This window comes from Gallinula chloropus (assembly GCF_964237585.1).
Source record: "Gallinula chloropus genome assembly, chromosome: Z".
Classification (NCBI taxonomy): domain Eukaryota; kingdom Metazoa; phylum Chordata; class Aves; order Gruiformes; family Rallidae; genus Gallinula; species Gallinula chloropus.
In genome coordinates, this window is record NC_140089.1 from 64,740,725 (window position 1) to 64,759,847 (window position 19,123).

The following is a 19,123-nucleotide window of genomic DNA, read 5'->3' on the forward strand; positions in this document are numbered from 1 at the left end:
ACTACTTATAAGAATTGTATGCTGTACAAAACAGCAGTCCAATCATCACTGCAAACTGTAAAAGACACAGTTAATAGAATAGTATAAAAAGGAATGCATATTTGCTGGAAGATATCCAACATTCACAGGAAGGAAGAAGATACATCTGCACCATGATTGTTTTCTTTTCTTGCCAATGAAGCCAGAGAAAGATTGTCTGTTATTTGAAAAGTATTTCACTTCTTCCAGTTTACAACAAATGTGTATCCTACACTTCAGAAATCAACGTTACAAAGTTTTGGAATAGATTTGTTCTCTTGGGCAACACTTGTTCAGGACAATTCAAAAAGGTAAAAAAGTCTTCAGTTATCTGTCTAGTCTGATTACAAAGTTACCAGCTGGTACCTTAAGGTAAGTGGGCAGTAGGTATTTCCTCATTACAAAATGACAGTTGTGTTTTATTTATAACAGGGAAAAAACCACAAAACAACAACAACAAAAAACGAGAAAACCAAAAAAAAGAAACACAGAAGGACCTTCTGAGTGTTCACACAGAAAACCCCCTGGTTGGGCAACAGAGTGGAGCAACAAGAGTCCATAAGTACAGACCGACACAAACCCAACAGGAGACCATCTTAATCCAGAAGATGGACCAGGTTCCAGTGAAGAATTTTTCGATCTGAGCACTTTCATAACTGTTGAGGGAAAAAAAAAAGCAGCAATAAATTCACTGTTCTTATCTCAGACTGCAGTACCCTCTGTTTTTCCAAGTGGGTCACAGACTTCAGCTGGGTTAGCCCAGACATGAAGCAGGAGAGAGCAGCCCTTTATCAAGCAAGATCTCGGCCAAGAAACAATCAGGAAAAACTTTCAATGCGTATTCCAGCTTCTTATTTAAGGAGAGGAGACACACTAATGGCAGAAATTACTGTTCACATCTTCCCACTGCAATGCAGAGAAGCATTAACTTCTCAGCTTTAAAGAAATACACTTACTGGAACCAATGAGTTACTGTCATCATTACATAGAGTGAAGCCAAGAAGAAAACGAAGTGGAAGTAGGCATAACTGTACACCGTGCCTTTCTTCTCATCGTAAATCACAGTCTGGCCACCCCTTCTTTCAACGTGTTCTTCACCATCAGCTGTTAACAGACAGGAAACAGAAAAGCTTTTGCAAATCTAATAAGAGCTGAAAACAGCAGCTGCCTTCACAAAGAACACAAAAAACATCTATGGTGTGATTTAGGAAAGCATGATACAGAGCAAAGCTTGGACACTTCTATGCCCTTGGGGCACAGGCCTAAGCCTTTAGTAAAAAGTACTGGACCACCACTGAAACTGAGCCTTGTATCAGCTTCCTGGCCTGCTGACTAGTTTTCGAGCATCTGGGCCACTTAACTTGCTCTATCAGTACCATGTTCTTCTGGCAAATCCAAGCTTATAACAATGATTATACCAGGTCTGAAAAGAGGACTCCCTTCTTAACCCAGTCCTGAACAAGCAGCAGTCTCTGCAGAGCTGCTGAGCCCAAAATCCAGCAGTCACACCCACAAGCACACAAAGAACAGAGATTACTCTTTGCATGTTGCAGCAATTAAATGCCCTTTAAGGCATTACTAACCCTGTTGTTTTAAAATGGCATTGTTACATCTCTTGCTTCCTTCCCTAGCCCATCTTTGAGCACTTCGGCTGCTGGGTATGGTACCCTACAGAGCGGGTGCGCAAGCAGCTCTCCCTCTGCAGCTGGGCCCTGACTCTCTTGGCTTTGGTCTGAAAGCCACAAGTGAGGTAAATCGTGCAGTAAAAATATAATTACCGTCTCCGTCAGGCACGCAGCAAAAGCAGCAACGAGCTACCTGTGGAACAGACAACAGGAAGGGTAAGAGGAGTCTGTGCTACCGCCGAGCAGCACAGCAGCTGGTGAGGGAAGGTCTGTTCGGTCCACGTTACAGATGCTAATTTAGAAAGGTCTGGTTTGTATTTCCAACCAGCACAAAACTCAAATTAGGATTTGCCAAGCAGTTCGTAACAGCAGCTTCCCAGCTTTGGAAAAACCTACTCAATAAAATTTGGAGCAAATAATCCATTCTGTAGGAACTACTCTATCCACTTTACATAACCCAAGGTCAAACTGGTGCAAATAACTATGGCAAAATGGTGGAAGAGCTACAGTAAAGTTGGTTGCACTTTAGTAGCTCATAAGGGGTTTACTTCTTCAGACTTGCATCTAAGTGCTTCTTAAATAAATAATTTCTCCACAGGAAGTACAAGGAACTTTTAAAACCCTGCTGCATGGGCTGGAAATCACAACTGCACAAGTAGTAGTCAGAAATGTACTTATCTTTGCAAGAATTTGCTGAAACAGAGCCAAAATGAGTACAAGAATGAGTAGAAGCAGAAAGCTGGGTTTACAGCTGTATTTAAATTAAAGTTTTCTCTTTTTTTAACGTGGAAAAAAGAAAATTGAGATTTACACTTCTTGTGTTTAGTGATAATGTAAATGAGAAAGTCCTTTGACCATCTAATAAACATGTTAACTGCTCTTTCTGCACCAGACCACAGTACAAGCCAGCACTTTCCATCATACATTACCAACAATATTTGTTCTGATAAAATCCTAATCTGGGATTTATCTTGGTTGTGGTCTGATGGAAACAATGACCCCATTAGGAAAATTCCCTTATAGTATGAAAGTGTATTAACTTTGTTAATACCTATTAGTTCACAGTATACACTGTAATGTAATGAGGTAGTGGAACTTTACTGGAGACTTTGGTATTGTTCATACTGAAGTAAAACAAGCTAAAGGACACCCTGGCCCTGGAAATAAGGACTTTGCTCCATGGAAGCTTAGAGCTATCCATGAAGGATAGAAGATACCTTTGAACAACCAAAATAATGCCAACAACCTAGCCCCTCCGACACATCTCTGAAACCCTCCTGGCACCACAGGTTCCCAGGACATCTGGATCCACAGACAAATGGCAAGAACACTGTAGAAAAACAACTGATTTGGAAAGTTTTACTATGACTAGTCATTCGTCATGTGGGTTCATATCATGCTATACTTGAATGCTTGAAGGGTTTTAGGGACCCTTATGTGTGCAAACCCACACCTGAGCTGTCCCAGTTTTGCTGGGACATTTCATGTGCAGGAAAAAATATATACTCTCATATTTCTGTACCTTGCATTCCAGCCCCTCTCCTTGGTCAGTGTGGTTTTCCTAAAACCCACAAAAATCAGGTAGCATGCCTATAAGATAAAGTGTCTTAACCATCAAATGGGAGTTTTCATCTTGTGTATCCACAATTACATGTATTCACTAGGTTCATAAACTCATGCAAAGCCAAAAAGCTCATTCTTTTTTAACAATGGCTGATAATTTAAAATACACCCTCAATTCCATACCTCTTTCTACTAGTGTGCTCAGCATCACCTGTAAGGTCAGCCTGAACTCTCCCTGGGCTGCAATCTCATTCCAAAGCAAGCGCTGGGTTCCCTCAAAGCTTTTAACCAGTTGCAATTAAGTCCTTGCACACACAGGCTGATACAATTAGCAACGCTGGCACACATACCACGGGGGTCTCGTAATGCTCAGTTGTGTTCAGCACAGGGGCTGACAGACCCTCTGCACACAAGCAATGCTCTGCCCCCGCCATGGAGACAAGGGCCCTTTGCCATGGGGAAGGCAATCAGAACGCAATTAGTTGCTCTTCACCAGTCATTGCTTTATATTAACGCTCAGCGGCTCCTGTACTGCTCTTTAAAACCAACTGGCCTGGAAAGAATCCCATTGGCAAGCGCTGTGGCAGGCAGAGGGGTCGGACCTTCTTGGTGAGGGTGCCCCATGCTGTGGCAGCCACCCCAACCCGCCTGCTGCTCCTGCCGCAGGGCGTACCGCAGCCCGGAGACCTCTGGCGAGACCTCCTACAGTGTAAGGCTGGCAGGGCAAGGCAGGGGCGGGTGCTGCATGTTTCCTCTCCAGGGCCCTCAGGGTGGGAAGGCGCAGATCCTGCCCTGGATCTGACCAAGGCGGCCCAGACCATATCTCGGAGGTGGATGCTGGGCCTGCTGGCAGGCTGCCCGCCAGCGAGGGCTGGGGCTGGCCTGAGGAGCTGATGTGCACTGGGCTCCAGTCACACCGTCCTGCCAGAGGGATGCTCCTCCAGCACTGACAGGCTCTCACAGCGAAATGCGTCTTGCTTCCCCACGCCTGGCCACTGCAAACACCAAATGCCTTCTGCCTTTATGGGTTCTCACAAACAATCTGATGAAAGACTTGAGAAACAGATGTTAAAACTGCACATGCAAGTAACACCAACGTAGAGAGAGCCAGGGATGGAGATTGATCCTCCAAACACACATTTGAAGTGTGAAAGAGGTAACTGTTACTTAGCAAAAAACTACTCATTTCTGAGTGTTACTGGGTGCTGCCATGATAAGAAGGCCAAAGAAACAAGCTGGTGGAATGCAGAAACAGGAACAAGAAATATAATCCAAAATGAAATTGCAGGCAGAGAAAGGAAGTACTTTTGTGTGGAAATAAGAGATAGGAACTTGGGATCAGTCAGTTGCTATGAGAACAAAGACAACCAGGACTGAAAACATTTGAGAATGCCTTCACTTCTTTATCTGATAGCTACCATGCAGACTTCTACTTTAAATGAGAGGACATGACCTTGTTTAGAGCACAAGAATATTTACAGGAAGCCTGCAGGATGTTAAATAAGCTGCAAGAGCAGCAAATTATTTCAGTACATAAAGGCAGCTCCACAGGACCAGGAAGAGCTGCAGAAGGGCCAAAGTGTTCTGACAAGTTCATACCCAGAGGTAGGCAACACGCATGCTATGAACAAGCTTTTGTTTTCACCTAATTAGAGACTAGTTAGCCATGAAAACATGAGCAAAAAAAGCACATGAGTGCACAGAAATCCTGTGGGAGGAAGCAAGAACTCACTTCAGTTTCAGGTGCTGCATATATTCCCCTCAGTGCCTCTGAGCTTGCCCGTGTCGTTGAGGTCAAACTAGGAGCAACAGAAGATAGCGTCAGAACTCTCAGCATAAGCATTAGCCTAATAGGGCCATTTTTCAACACGACAGCAAACATAGTCTGCTCCCTTGTTTCAGCTAAGCATTTGCCTGGACAATAGCATCGAGCACTAAGCATGCAAAAAGGTTGTTCTGCACAAGTATAAACCAGCCTGACAGGCAGCCGCTGGCGAACTCAGCCTGAATCACCAGCCTAAAAGTAGGTCACTCCTGAAAAGTGGTGAATTCACCACATCAGACAGGAGCAAACAGCTAAAAACTCCAATTTGCAATTCAGAAGAGATCTCCCCCGCTGTGCAGAACCAATGCTTTTATATTAACTTCACAGCATTTCTGTAAAGGCTTTGCCAGTGAAACAATGGATCACTAGGAGCAGTGAGTTTTCAAAAGTAAATTTCAACCACAATTGTCAGTGTACCAGTTGCTGGAAAATCCTTTCCTGCACCACTGCAGTTGTCTGGGGAGAATCCTTTCTGGTTTCTTCTGATTAGAAACATTTCTTACTCAGTCTTAGCCTTTCAGGATGTATAATGCAAAATTCCCATTACCCACAGGGAGGCATGTTAATGCTTTGCTGTACGCCCAGGGCCATAAGAAGCAATACTTCAAAACATTCTCCTCAAAGGAGCTTCTTATCTCCTCAGCTACATGTGCACTTCCCCTGCAGGCTATGTGAAGGTTGCCTGCACTCCTGAAACACCTTCCTGAGGCACTGGAAATATGCACACATATGCATATTTCACAGCTTCTTTAGAAAGCCTTTTGTTTTCACTTCAAAATTATCAGGAGATTCAGTATGTGAATTTTTAAGTGTACTGATTAAGAAGCAGAGGCTGATCAAAAACCTGCAGCAGACAGGCAGTGCTGTCTCCAAGCAAACCACAGAGCTGAAACAAGAAATACATCACCTTTCAACCATTAGCAACTCTCCCCTCCCCATCCTGGAGCATGACTTAACTTACTGATGGACGTTGCAATAATACAACCAGTGCATCCCAACTATATGGACACAAACAGATTGTTTTAGAGCAGAAGATCACTGGAAAATCCTGGTGGCAGTACTGTGCTCATCACTTGTTCAAGGGAAGCCCTAATCCCTCCCAGTTTTGTCCATTTTAAAGACCCTTGAGGAACAGTCTTACCCTCTGCCAGGAGGCTACTTTTCTTATAGAGAGAGTAAATAAAGAATCAAAGCACCCTGAGGTTGTTTGGGATCATGGACACCAAGAAGTTTGTTCCTTCCACCTCTAGGTGTAAATTGCTCTATTCAGTTTTAATGAAGTACATTTGCTTAAGAAGTTGTACTATCTTGCTGAACATTCTTGGATAAAACATATAACCACTCAGGAGAACACAAACTTTCCAGCTCAGTTCTACACTACTTCTCCCCATTACTTTGTCTGCATGAAGCCTGCTATAAAGCCTTTGCTAGCTGGACCAGAACACTGCACTTACAGGGAGGTAACTGCAAACCCCCCCGACTTACCAAGAATATAAAATGCAGCCAAACAAAATGGTGGTGCCCAGGCCAGTAACCAGGTTTTCATCTCTGTGCAGGCCTTGGCTAAATTCAGGTACACAGATTGTGATGTTCCGATTGTTTTCATCCAGGACTTCACAAAAGAAAGAGGACAGTTAGCAAAACTCATTTCGCTGCATTTCAAAGCAGTCTTCAGGCTTAAGGTTTGCAGCAAAATGGTTTTATTACCTCAGACACTGGGTAGGTACATTTCAGTAGTTTTTATCTATCTTTTAAGATGATCATAACAGAAACAGAAAATATCTGTAAATCTGACCTGGCAGATCCTGTGTTTCTGGCAAAACGAAAATGTGAGTTACTACGGTACTAAAATTTCTTGTTTGACCAAAGCAGACAAACAAGGAAAAAGAATAAATAAGAAGTTGGAAGTTTACCAACACTTCACTCAATACTACAGAGACATAAAACAGCAGGATAGTACAGACCTGAGACCATACATTTCTTTTGACAGCGGAGTGCCTTGAGGACAACTATGAAATTCATACTCGGTGAAAAAAGGCGATGTGTAGCTGCTCTGCATCAGACCAATATACAGAAGACCAAAGAAAGGGAGATGCACCAGTTAAAGGGAAGACTTGTCTTAATTTCTAAGCAAACACTACTCTTAGGTTCCAGGCAAGATTTTATCTTAATGTCTGTGCAAATATTAATTCTAGGTCCCTGAAATGAAACCAATTCAGTCCTCGATGTTATGAGATGCATCTGGCACTTTGCTGTCTGCTCCGGGTCAAAGCAAAGCAGATCAATATCCTCCAGCATCACTCCACAGCAAGAGATTACAGCTGCACCTTATCTCAAATCAAGAGCTTTTTGAGCCAATGCTGTTTAAAGCAAACCGCTCCCACCTCCTTTTCCCTTCCAGCAGCCACTCTGCATCCCACTGGGACTGCACAACTGTCGACAAGGGCAGAGGGCAAAATGTGGCAACGGCTACACCCAGGTTAAAAATAAACTCAGCTCCCCAAGCTCTGCAGGGCTGCACAAACAGCTTTATCGGCACGCAGCCCGGACAGTGTGAAAGTGGGAGCAAATGAAGGGTTGACAAGGTTTTATGGAATAACAGAATCATTTCAGTTGGAAAAGGCCGTTATGGTCCTCATGCCCAACTGTTAAAGTAGCACTGCCCAGTCCAGCACTAGGCCCTGTCCCCAAGCACCACATCTACACAACTTTTAATACCTCCAGGGATAGTAACTCAACCACTCCCCTGGGCAGCCCGTTCCAGTAATTGAGGACCCTTTCATAGAAGACATTTTTCCTAATACCAATCTAAGCCTCTCCCTGGTACCACTTGAGTCCATTTCCTCTTGTCCTATCACTTGTTACTTGGGAGAAGAGACCAATACCCACCTGGCTAGAACACCCTTTTCAGGTAGTTGTGGAGAGCAACAAGGTCTTCCCTCAACCACTCCTCCAGGCCAAACAACTCCAGTTCCCTCAGCCACTCCTCCTAAGACTTGTGCTCTAGACCCTTCAACAGCTTCACTGTTCTTTGGAGACACAAACACCGTGGCCAGAGACATGCAGAATCCTCCACCTGTGTCCAACCAGGGACACATCTGCAGCAAGGCAGGTCCAGTGTTTGGCAGGCCTTTCAGCTAAGTTTGGCATCAATAAGCTAAGGGACCCTGTGATAAGCACAGGTTCAAGAGATGTTACCTTTTGTTTGCCTGTTCCATCTTAAGGCATTTGCAAATTTGGGTGTTGCAGTTCCTTCAAGATGGGTTTGCAAGGTGGTCAATCTGCAAATCCCTCCTTGGGGAACGAGTCAACACTAGGTAAGGTCATGGCAAATCTGAGTCACAGGGCATGGGACTGAAGTCCTTATTATGTGCAAGCACCCCATACATTCTCCAGCACATGCCACTGTAAGAGCCTCAAAGGCTGGTACGAGAGTCCTTATCACACACATGAGAGAGAAAGGAGCATCTTAGAGCAGACGACAGCCAAGAGAATTCTCTGGCCTGGGAAGCCAAGGAGACACATTTGTTTCAGGAGGTCTCAGAAGGTGTGCTTGATTCATACTCTGACAAATACAATAACTACCCTTGGCAACACACACAAGAATAATCAGAGCATTCACTTAACTGCTGAAGGCTTTGATTGTCATGAGCATAAAATAATGTGAGACGAATGATTTAATACATCATTTTCTTCCCCCTTTTTCTTGTTTAGGGTTTTGGGGTTTTTTACTACACTGTCTTATGAGTAATTCAGATGTCTTTTAAATTAGCTTCTATACTCATTCAAAAACACTGCTTAAGCTCCAGAAGTAAATCTTCCATCTAAATAACGTCTTGTTTTCTGTCTTAGCTGTAGCATTTGTGTATGCGTGCCTGTGCCTTCCCAAGCATGACAGAGAAAGATTATTTTCCTCACCTCTTCCCTTTCCTCTTGGAAGATGACTGTAGAAACTTCCCCTTCCTGCCTTGGACTTATTTTCCTCTAGTTATTGTTTCAACTATCCAATACTAGAAGCTGAGCAATAACAAAGGGGGTTTAGCATTACTGATTTGAACTGGCAAAATCTAAGTGAAAAGAATGCTCTCAGTCCAAACAAGTGCATCTTATAGTTACCTGGGAAAAGGAAACAGTTTGAGCTGTGCTTATAAAGTCTTGCTGTGTTTTCATAGCATAAAGAACTTAAAACTCTGTGGAGTTCCCTACTCCTGGCTTGCAAAGGGAGTACAGGACCTCTTGTGAACAGCAGTACCATCTCAAACTGCTGCAACGTAACTCCAAGTCCTTTCTCAGAATGTTTCCTCTGAAAACTGAAGACAAGTGGTACTCAAGTTTTTGCTTCATTAAGAGTCCAGAGGTAAGGCTACCAACCATACCAATTCTAGGAGAAAAGATGTGATTTTAGTACCCACTAGATGGCTAGTACCTACTAACTGGTGGTGGACCTATTGAACTTTAGGATAGAACTATCATCTAGCTTCTTCCAGAGGCATCCAACAGCCACTTCCTCCAACTCCCTTCCCATCATGTGACCAAAGACATTATCTATTTACTCATGTCCTGCTGTACAAGAACATGCACTTGCCACACAATGGCTACAAGATTCTGGGAAATCTGTCTATAGCAAACAGGCAGGAATTGCTCTGGTGCAGCAGATGCAACTCACTCAAGGTATGTTAAGCTCCCCTAGACCCAAAGCATTTAAGACACATGGAGAGTGCCAATTGCATGGCCTCTCAGCTGCACAGATCTATTTTTAGTATTTGCTATTTCTGCTGCATAGGCCAGAAAAGACCAAACCCAGCACTCCTGTATGCCTGGATTTGTTTGTTCAGGTTTGCTAAATTCTGACTTTTAACATATGGTATGTCTAAAAAAATTTACATTCAGCATTAGGTAACTTACTGGTTTCTGGTGGCTTGCTGGATAGTGCTGAGAAAGTGAGGTACATAACATAGCAGCTGATGATTCCTGACTGCAGCAAACCAGAATGAGGCTGACCTTCAGAGGAAAGGAAAATAAGTGATTTTTGCAGTCATTTTAACAAACTGAAAAAGAAATTCATACTTCGAAGAACAGCACACTAGTATCTTTCTGAAGAGTATCTTTTATGTTTTACTTGAAGCATTTAATGTATTTGAAGCAGTGTAGATACATTTCTAATGACATGTAAAGAAGAAAGAGTCTGTCCTTTAGTTCTGCTGGGTGTTTTAGAAAGTCATTTAAGATTCCCATGTAAGCAAAGAATCACCCTTCTGCTCTTGCCAAAAGCACCAGCTTTCCAAGAGCTATTGACAAGCAGCCATGATAGTTTTATTTGCCTGTAAAATTTGTATTGGAGTCATTCAAATTACTATTTCCAGGTCCAATGTATGCAAGATACTAACAGGATACATAAAATACACCAAAACATGAAATACTGCTGTGAGCTCCTCCAGACATAAACTTTACAGATGGCAAATCACAACTAGTCAAAAGCAAATGATAAAACAATGGTGAATGAGTTTGACAGCTGTTACCTCATCTGCTACCAACAAGAATTGTGTAAGCTCCACAACATATTACCAACCATCAGCACAGGAGCCTTCTTTACAGTATGACTGCCTGATGGCACCCCAACATGCCTGACAACTCTGTTGTTTTAGCAGCTAAACTGAAGAGAAGCAACAGCACTTCACAGTGTAAAGGAAGAGGGCCAAGAGCAGCACCTGCTCTGAACTACGTGGGACTCTCTGCCCAGAACATGGCTCATGCCTCCAGGCTCACAAATGTGGCTTCACCAGAAACCAGGAGAAGAGGAGGTAAAGTGGACTCACGGTTCTGGACACAGGGTGATATGGCCACCAGTGACACAAAGAGGCACAGCCCCCCGTTAACACCGATCAGGACCTTGTTGTACATGCAGCCCTCTGAGCGTGTGTAGAAGAGAGCCATGAGAACCAGGGCTGCCACAGCAATGGAGTACAAGATGAGAGTGACCAAGGCGAGCAAACCATTCCACATCTGCTTATGATTTGCATCAGCAGTCCTGAGGAGAGAGTGAGACAAGCACTTTACTTTGTCTTCCATTCAAAAAAAGTGGAATATATCGTGTCCTCAAACACAAAAGACAATGCTTACTTTCCTGAAACATGTGTACATCACCACACTAACACAGGCCCTTGCAAGGTTCCTCCCATGAAAGAGAGGGAAGCACTACTTAGCATTAATGTTTATCTTGACCAGCTGCCTCTGTAACTGTAGCCCAGTGTGACTTCTAAAACTCCCAGTCTCTGGAATCAGCCTGTCAGTGCATCTCAGCTCAATACTTCATGGATGTCTTCTGCAGGAATGTGTAGTGCCCCTGCTTAGCTGGAGAGTGGTGCTCTCCACAGGGACAGCAGCACATATTGCTTAGTATGTCCTCCCTTCTGCTCCTTGACCTGCTTTGACAGTTTTTCTCAAAAAGCCTCCTTTCCATTTCGGTCTGTCCCACCAGTCTTCTTCAACTAAAGTGTGGTTCATCTTGTTTTCCTATCTTCACCTTCTGAACTGCCTCTTTTTTTAGGAGTAGTAACTAAAAAACTTCGTCTTTTTGCTGCATGGAAGGTTTATTGGATTTTTTTTATTGTTTTGTGGAAAACCAACTTATTTTAAAAGAATATCTAATATAGAGAGTGCTATTACTGCTGCTAGAAATCTTTCATCCACAGAAAAGCAGAAAGGGTGGAGGTAGAGGTAGGAGTTCCTGCATATATGTGGGAGGACAATTTAAGCATTTTAAATTGATGAGAGGCTAAAGGCTAGGAAGGTAATAATATTTATGTTTAAACCAGAAATGAAGGCAGTGTCAAAATTAGGTATATATGGGTTGATAATGGAATCTTGTATATTCAGACGAAAGCAAAGAAGTTGAAGAGAATGTAGCAGTTCTCACATCAAGAAAAAAAAAAGGTGCATTAGCTGATACAAGAAAAGCAGGATTTACCACATCACTGCACACAGTTTCACTGTTACTTTTTTTCCAAATCCCGTTTTATTCTCTTGCATCACTCCATATATTTTCATGTAAAACACAAAACAACTTTAAGAGGGTTTTGGGATGGGGTATTTTTTTTACTACTCATTGGAAGCCAAGCAATTCAGGTTAAGAATAAATGAGCAGAGTAGAAGTCAATAACAAGGAACCAAAGAAGTGAGTAAGGAGTAAACATCTCCACCGGGGAAGGAGAAGGTAGATGAAGCAAAGATGAACAACTCTAAATACTGACATTTAAGTGTCTTCATTCAGAAATTACATTAATGCTACTTTTAATTTCTTCGTTATGAGAAATGGATTGCTCAGGAGTGCACCAGAATTTTATGCAAATAACTACTTGCCCAACACATACCAATTTTTATTCCATTTGTGTGCAAACTCAACAAGCAGGATGAGCTGAATGGCAATGAAAAGGAAACCTCCTGTTGCTCCTACGTAGCGCCAGGCTGCAAAGCAGAGAGGCAGAAAATAGGTCAAACTGCAGTTGCTTTTCCCCTGAGACAGGAATTATTGTTTATGCAGTGAAGCTGTTACACAGTTTGAGTATCTGAAGCCCACAGATGGTGCAGGAGATGAGACACTTCAGCTGAAAGACCAGCTCAGCTAACTGGAGATTAGCTCACTAATGAATTCAGCTTGCAACCTGCTACACTTTCAAAATAAGCCTGTTGGGATGTTAATGGAGTTTCCCTAACCCAGAGAATTTCTGTGGAGACTATGAGTTACTATATTCAGACAGAAAATACTGAAACCTTTATTTGTCACTAACAGGAAAGAGGTGGTGTGAGGGCATTTCACAGGAATCTAAACCCTGGAATTGCACGGCATTGAAACCCTGTACTAAAAAGGGCAACTTCTTCTCTTCCAGATTCCAATACCACAGAAAAACAAAGGTGGGGCTTATCTATTTACAAATGCTGTCCTGAGCCACTCCCTGAGACTGGAATACTTGGTGTTCACTGACTAGTTTTAAGACAGGTTTTTTAACTACTTAACCATTGACCTACATACACTGTATTTGGGTAGCTGTCTGGGTGCCTCGGACAACAGGTCTTTTATGTGCAACATCTGAAGTCTCTGAGAATTTACAGATACCTGTTTAAATGTTTAGTTGCTTATACAGCTTGTGCTGCTGTACCACGCACAGCCTGTACATGACTCCATGTGTGCAGCTGATTTCAGTGAAGGAGACCAAGGAAGTGCATTAGCAAAGTTCAGCCATATCCTAGCACTGTGTTTTCCTGATGAAAAAAAACTTGCACGAGTGAAGTGGAAGAACAGAACAGCCAGGACACATTACCCTTAGCAGATGATGTAGAAATTTATATTTTTTTACTGTACCATAAGCTCCTTACATGAAAGCAACCAAAACACCATTTGTCTGGGTTTGCTGAACACATTATATGCACATGATAAGCATGCTGTTCTTCAAACAAAACAAAAAATGGAAGAAGTTTGCATGTAGAAAAGTACATAATAACAGGCAAGGAACAAGGTATGCAAGAGTGCTTGAGAGAGGCAGAGTACAAAAAAGAAGACCAGCAATGGAGTGACTAATTACATAGCCTGACCCCCAGGGTCTCCCACTGCCAGAGGCAGGATACTGCAGAATGTTTTATGGATCCATCATAGGAAAGGTTAGCCTGGCCAGTGTGGATTTAACACTGCAGCCCACACAAACCCAGTGCTTGCAAGTAATAATACTCCTGCATGGTTAACAAATCACTAAGTGGGAGGAGCACAGCAAGAGCTTTTTTATTTCAAGAGAATCTCTTCCCCCATCCCCCTGCCAAAAAGAAAAAGAGTGTACATTTCTTGATGTAAAGGAAGAAAGGGAAAACTAACACACACGATACCCAAAACATCTGTCAATCTCAAGTTCGGGGACTGATTGGTGGACAGCTTAGCAGGATATGCAGAATTAAGTGTTAGACAGAGAACTCAAAAGGTAATTTAGGGAAGAAAGCTTGTTATGCTGTGTCTCCACAGTACGTTAGACTGCCGTTGAGAAACAGCACTCTAACCAGCACAGAAAGTTCCCTTTCCCCTTTTCCCCAAACACTTCCTTTCTTGATGACTTTTCAGAATGAGAAGTGTCACTTGCAAAGATCACAGGCAGTCTTTCTTGTGAGTACAAGGCATTGCACTTCTACATCCTTCTAATCCGAAGAGAGATTAGATACTGAGGACAAGCACATGCAGCTACCCCATGACTTTGCAGAAGCATAAGGAGCCCTTCACTTTCGAAGCATCAAACTGAATGAGGACCAAACAAATGGGCAGTAAGAGCAAGAAGCTGAATTACACCTATCAGTGGTTTATTTGAAGTGTTTTTTACCTTAGTCTCCCAGAGCACTGTACTCATAGTATGTCTGCCCACTCTATATCCCTGTGTAACTCCTTCATCTTCCCCTTTTAAACACCCTGAGTAGAGATGGGTGTTGAAAACACAGGTAACCAAGCAGTGGAAGCAGGGCAGCAGACACGGCTGCTCCTTTGCCTTACTGACCCCACCCTTTTCCACCTGTAAGTTTAAAAGGCTTACAAGCACCTGGCCAACTTGGTATCCCCAGGATTTTTGCTGCTAGCCCACAAAACAGACCTGTAAGAAGCTCACCCTAGAGCTGGCATTTAAGCTTTGGGCCAGTACCAGTGTGCTGGTGCAGTGCCAGAGCATCATCCAAAATGGGAAATGTTTCAGGCACAGCATCCCCTGCAGACCACTTGCAACACACTCCTAGAAGTCTAACTTTACCTTACTGCATTTATGCCCCCAGCCTGAAAGCTAAGCTCATCCCAAATTCTTTTGTGGCATTGCAGGTTTCCAACCATCCCCAACACCACTGCCTGGCAGGTCACAGTGCCTCCTTGAGCACTGGCCCCTCTCTACCATGCAGCCCAGTCCCTGGCTTCTGCGCTACTCCAGACCTACATGCACAAGCCAAACTAACATGGCTCTACCTTCTTAAGAAGCAGGGACCTATGAGAAATGATTTACTTAAAGAACTTGCAAGACAGCACTTCAGTGGTATTTTTACCTATCCATTTCACCTGCTCTTGGCCAGAACCACCCCTCCCATGATCTTTACTGGACACTCACAGGAAGGCCACATACTCTGCAGACACTGATTCCCCTCAAACAGCTCCAAATATTCCTTTTGCACTGGCTTCACTTGAAGAAATAGGGTATAATCCCATTCATCAGACTTTTGGGATTTATAACCATTCACAAAGGAGTACAGAACAAAGCAGTGTAACAAAACAAGGACATACCATTGAGGAAGGTGTCCTGATCGGGGATGAAGAAGGCTCCTGAGCACATCGCTGCCAGAAGTATAAGTTTAAAAAGCCAGAATCTGGATGAGAGGAAAAAAACAACCCAGTCATCTGGTTGTAATAGGAACTAGAGATCTTCACCTCAAGTACCATGAGAAAACTTTCTTTAAAGCCCAACAAGAGAAAAAAAACATGCTGACTAATTGCCACTTTAGTTTTAACTGCATTATTTCTGACAAAAGCAGCAAAATCAACCCTTGTTTTGTTGTTGGGATTTCTTTGGTTGGGTTGTTTGGGTTTTTTTGCCTACACCCAGCTGGAAAGTAGGTAGCCAAACCTGTCAAGAGATGTGGAAATTAAGCAATTGAATACTCACCCATTATGAACATAGGCTCGGCAGCTTTTGCTGCTGTTGATTTTGATGGTGAACAAGGAGAACAAAAAGAAGAAACAGGCCATTCCGAAACAGACCTTGTACACCGCCGAGTACCCCACCAACTTCTCGCACATCTCACCCGCCTGAATACTCTTGCACATCTCCTTGTAGAAGGGGATCTGAAAAGTGTAACACATTACAAGCTGTCAGACAGGACACAGTGCTCCTCATAACCAAGTATGTCTGTGTCTATGCACTACCAATTTTTCACTGGCTTCGATTAACAACTGTCACTCTTAATACCCCTCAACCTGGATTTAAGGATTCAAGGAACATAAAGAAATGTAAAACACAATGGACTGCTGTTGATCAGATCCTCCACTCTCAAACCCTTCCAGACGCTTTTGGGTAGGAGTTCACCTACCTTTTGTTCAGCTCTGTTGCATTAAGCCACCTCTACCCCTTACTGCCTGTCCCCTCAACCCATGGATCCTCTCCCTTATTCCCGTGCTTTACAGCACAAGACTGCAAGATTGCTTCAGTAATCCACTCTACCTGAGACAGAGCAGTGGCTTTACCAACCAAAGGGCCACGAATGAAGCTGCAAGGAAGGATGCTCTGGCTCGCTCTCTGTGGAAACACAGATCGAAGCATAACCAAGCAACACAGGGGGCAGCCAGCTCCCTTCCCTTCATCACAGCCTCTGAAAGGGAGTTGTGCCAGTTGCCCTGATTTTGTTTTAAATTAACAGAGAGGCAGGAAAATTCCACCTTTCTTCTGACTCATTAAATATTTGCCTTTGAGGCCTTGCTCTTGCCACAAGGGAAAAGCAAACAGCTGTACATTTTGGCTTCAGTTTCACTAGGCAGACATGATGCTGGGTGCTTAAAAAAAGCCAGTCTGTGTGGCTAGGACCCACTCTGTGGGGTGTCTCTGTGTAGATACCCCTCCTTGCAGCCAGGGAGCCATTCAGCTGTGCGGAAATATAGGCATTTAATTAGAAAACCACCATTTGTTTCAAAGAAAGAAGGGCCTCTCTGTGCGTTCACAGCCCTCAGCTGCGGCTGGTGAGACCAGTTGAGCAACACATGAAGATCACTGCTACCTGCACAGGCAACTGGAGGAGACAGAAGACAGTGTGTGCCAGGACATAACAGGCACAAGCAAGCAACTCAGGCAAAAGGAGTGGGAATTAGAAAGCATTCAGGCAGGCCACATTTTGCTTAAGAAAAATATACAAATATTTCAGAAGTAACTCATGAGATGAGTAGCCACTGCGTAAGAAGCTGGACAGTACATGACTTAACTGGCTAATCTGCATCCAAGAGCTGAAAGCATCAGTGATGCCCTTCCCAGGTCTTGAACGTCAATGAGACTTCAGGCTGGGCAAAATTTGGAGTGTCAACATTCAAAATGATCAAATGGATTAACTGGAATAATTAACAGACTTATCAATGCCACTGTGATGTCAGGGCAAGCCAAGGGCCACAACAACACTGGGGAAAGCAACCAGACTATCAGTTAATGCTTTCCAATTCTTTATAAGTCATCAGTCAGTAGATATTAAAAAGGTGCGCAATACTGACCTAGTATTTTTGAGAAAATAAAGTATTTGTTTGATGTGGATGATACTACTGTCCAAGGAGACAGATTTCTGTAAGATCTGTACTCAGTACCAAGCAGCATTTTTTGCTTATGAGACTTAAGAGACCAAAACCAAAAACCATAGAACTTGATTAATCAACTAGCTAATTAAAAACAGATCTCTGGGTAAGTGTAAATGGGCATCTTCTTCAATTACATAGGTTTTATATGGAGATCTTGATGGGGTTTTTTTACCCTAAATGTTCTTTTCTCCATTTAATGGTAACTTCCTTATGGATCTGGCTGACAGAAAATGGATGGATTCACAAGAACAATAGCTCAGTTTGTGCCTACACAAGCAGCAAAAAGCTCAGTGGTCATGTAGTATGTGCAACACTATTCAGGAATAAGTGATGGCCGCAGGAATAGTCCTGTGGGACTGAATGCCCTTTCTGGAGACCCATGATCCTGAAGGAACAAAACAAGAATAAAACCAAACTCTTGGGGGTCCCAGCAGATAATAAACACAATGCTGGGGACAAAAGGACTTATTTAATGAAAAGGGCATGTTTTCATGAGAGGATGGTCTACTTCTGGTAACAATTTATCAAGGCTTATATGACTTCTTCACTGAAAGTTTAAAAAGACAAAAAAAAATTCTGTATGTCTGATATATATTCCGCTATTGAACAGCCTTCCCAGCCTATGTGATTTACCAGACTTTCTGATTGCTGGGTAGTTTGGCCAGCTGTTAAAGTCACAGATTAGTTATTTGCCAAGTTTGATACAGTGAAATATCTACTTCTTTACCTTTAAAATCACCACAGGCGAAATTCTTTTGCCTCTACATGGGGAACAACGCGTTCACGCTGCAGAAACTCAGTATCCGCTCAGATAACGTAAGCACCTCAGTTGCTGCACAAGCAATGATGGTATCACAGTAAAGTTGGCAATTTTCCAAGTGAGGTGAAAGCCTTTGAGATGATGGCAACATCTAGAGAAACGGGGGCTGACTGCCTTGACCTTACTTTTTGCCCTCACTGTGAGCTGCCGGTGCCCAAAATAAATGCAGTGCAAGAAGAAAGCCAGCACAGCCACACCACGTCCAGCTCCCAGCTGGCTGGGGTTTGGCCACCGCTGGGAGTGGGTCTGTCTGCACCCAAACACGTGAATGCAGGAGCGTGGGAAATGGTCGCAGACAGAAAACAGGAAGGAAGATGCGTGTAGAAATGAGCCTGAGGAGCTCGAAGGAGACTACTTTGTTGGAGTGTCCTCATCCAATAGAGGGAGTATGTGGCAGATGACCTTTGTTTTGGAAATGAATGAAGCATGGAAGTACATCTGTGTAGATGGGGAGACAAGGGCAAAAAAGCCCAGGTAAAACTGCCTGTCTTGAGCAGCTGAAAAACTGAACAGAAAAACAAAGAAACAATTGGACCAAAACACATGCCTTCTTGCATCTATGCCTAAATTCTTACGAGAAACAGGCAAGGGGCACCTGCACTTAAAAAAATCATTTTTGGTAGCAAATTTGGGTTTTGATGTACTACAATGCAGTTTAGGGCCAAGTTATAAACCTGACTGGGGAGAGAAGCGTGAAAGGATGCTCTGTCAGAACATGTAACCATCTATAACTGAAATGCTTCGACACAACTGAACTGGTTTTTATTGGCTTTTGTTTTCTTGAAAACATCTTTCTTATTTTTCCTTTGATTATTTAAATAGGATATGGATATATTCAGGCTGCAAACACTAGTTTTGAAACAGCTTTAATAATAAAAATGTAATTAAAAATAAATTAACACACCAATAAACCAAAACAATTCTCTTAATCATCT

The 19,123-nt window shown here is 43.0% G+C and overlaps 1 protein-coding gene across 1 annotated transcript in view; it reads right to left on the minus strand.

Moving 5' to 3' along the window:
- Positions 1–414: 414 nt before the first annotated feature.
- Positions 415–19,123, minus strand: part of SERINC5 (serine incorporator 5) — a 37,939-nt gene continuing 19,230 nt past the window's right edge. The window contains exons 3-12 of the mRNA XM_084278248.1: positions 15,702–15,880; positions 15,323–15,405; positions 12,402–12,495; positions 10,848–11,059; positions 9,937–10,032; positions 6,517–6,643; positions 4,939–5,005; positions 1,797–1,836; positions 975–1,122; positions 415–674 (exon numbers count right to left, since the gene is read on the minus strand). Coding sequence (XP_084134374.1) covers positions 527–674; positions 975–1,122; positions 1,797–1,836; positions 4,939–5,005; positions 6,517–6,643; positions 9,937–10,032; positions 10,848–11,059; positions 12,402–12,495; positions 15,323–15,405; positions 15,702–15,880 — 1,194 coding nt within the window. The 3' untranslated portion in view covers positions 415–526. The remainder of the gene's footprint in view (positions 675–974; positions 1,123–1,796; positions 1,837–4,938; positions 5,006–6,516; positions 6,644–9,936; positions 10,033–10,847; positions 11,060–12,401; positions 12,496–15,322; positions 15,406–15,701; positions 15,881–19,123) is intronic.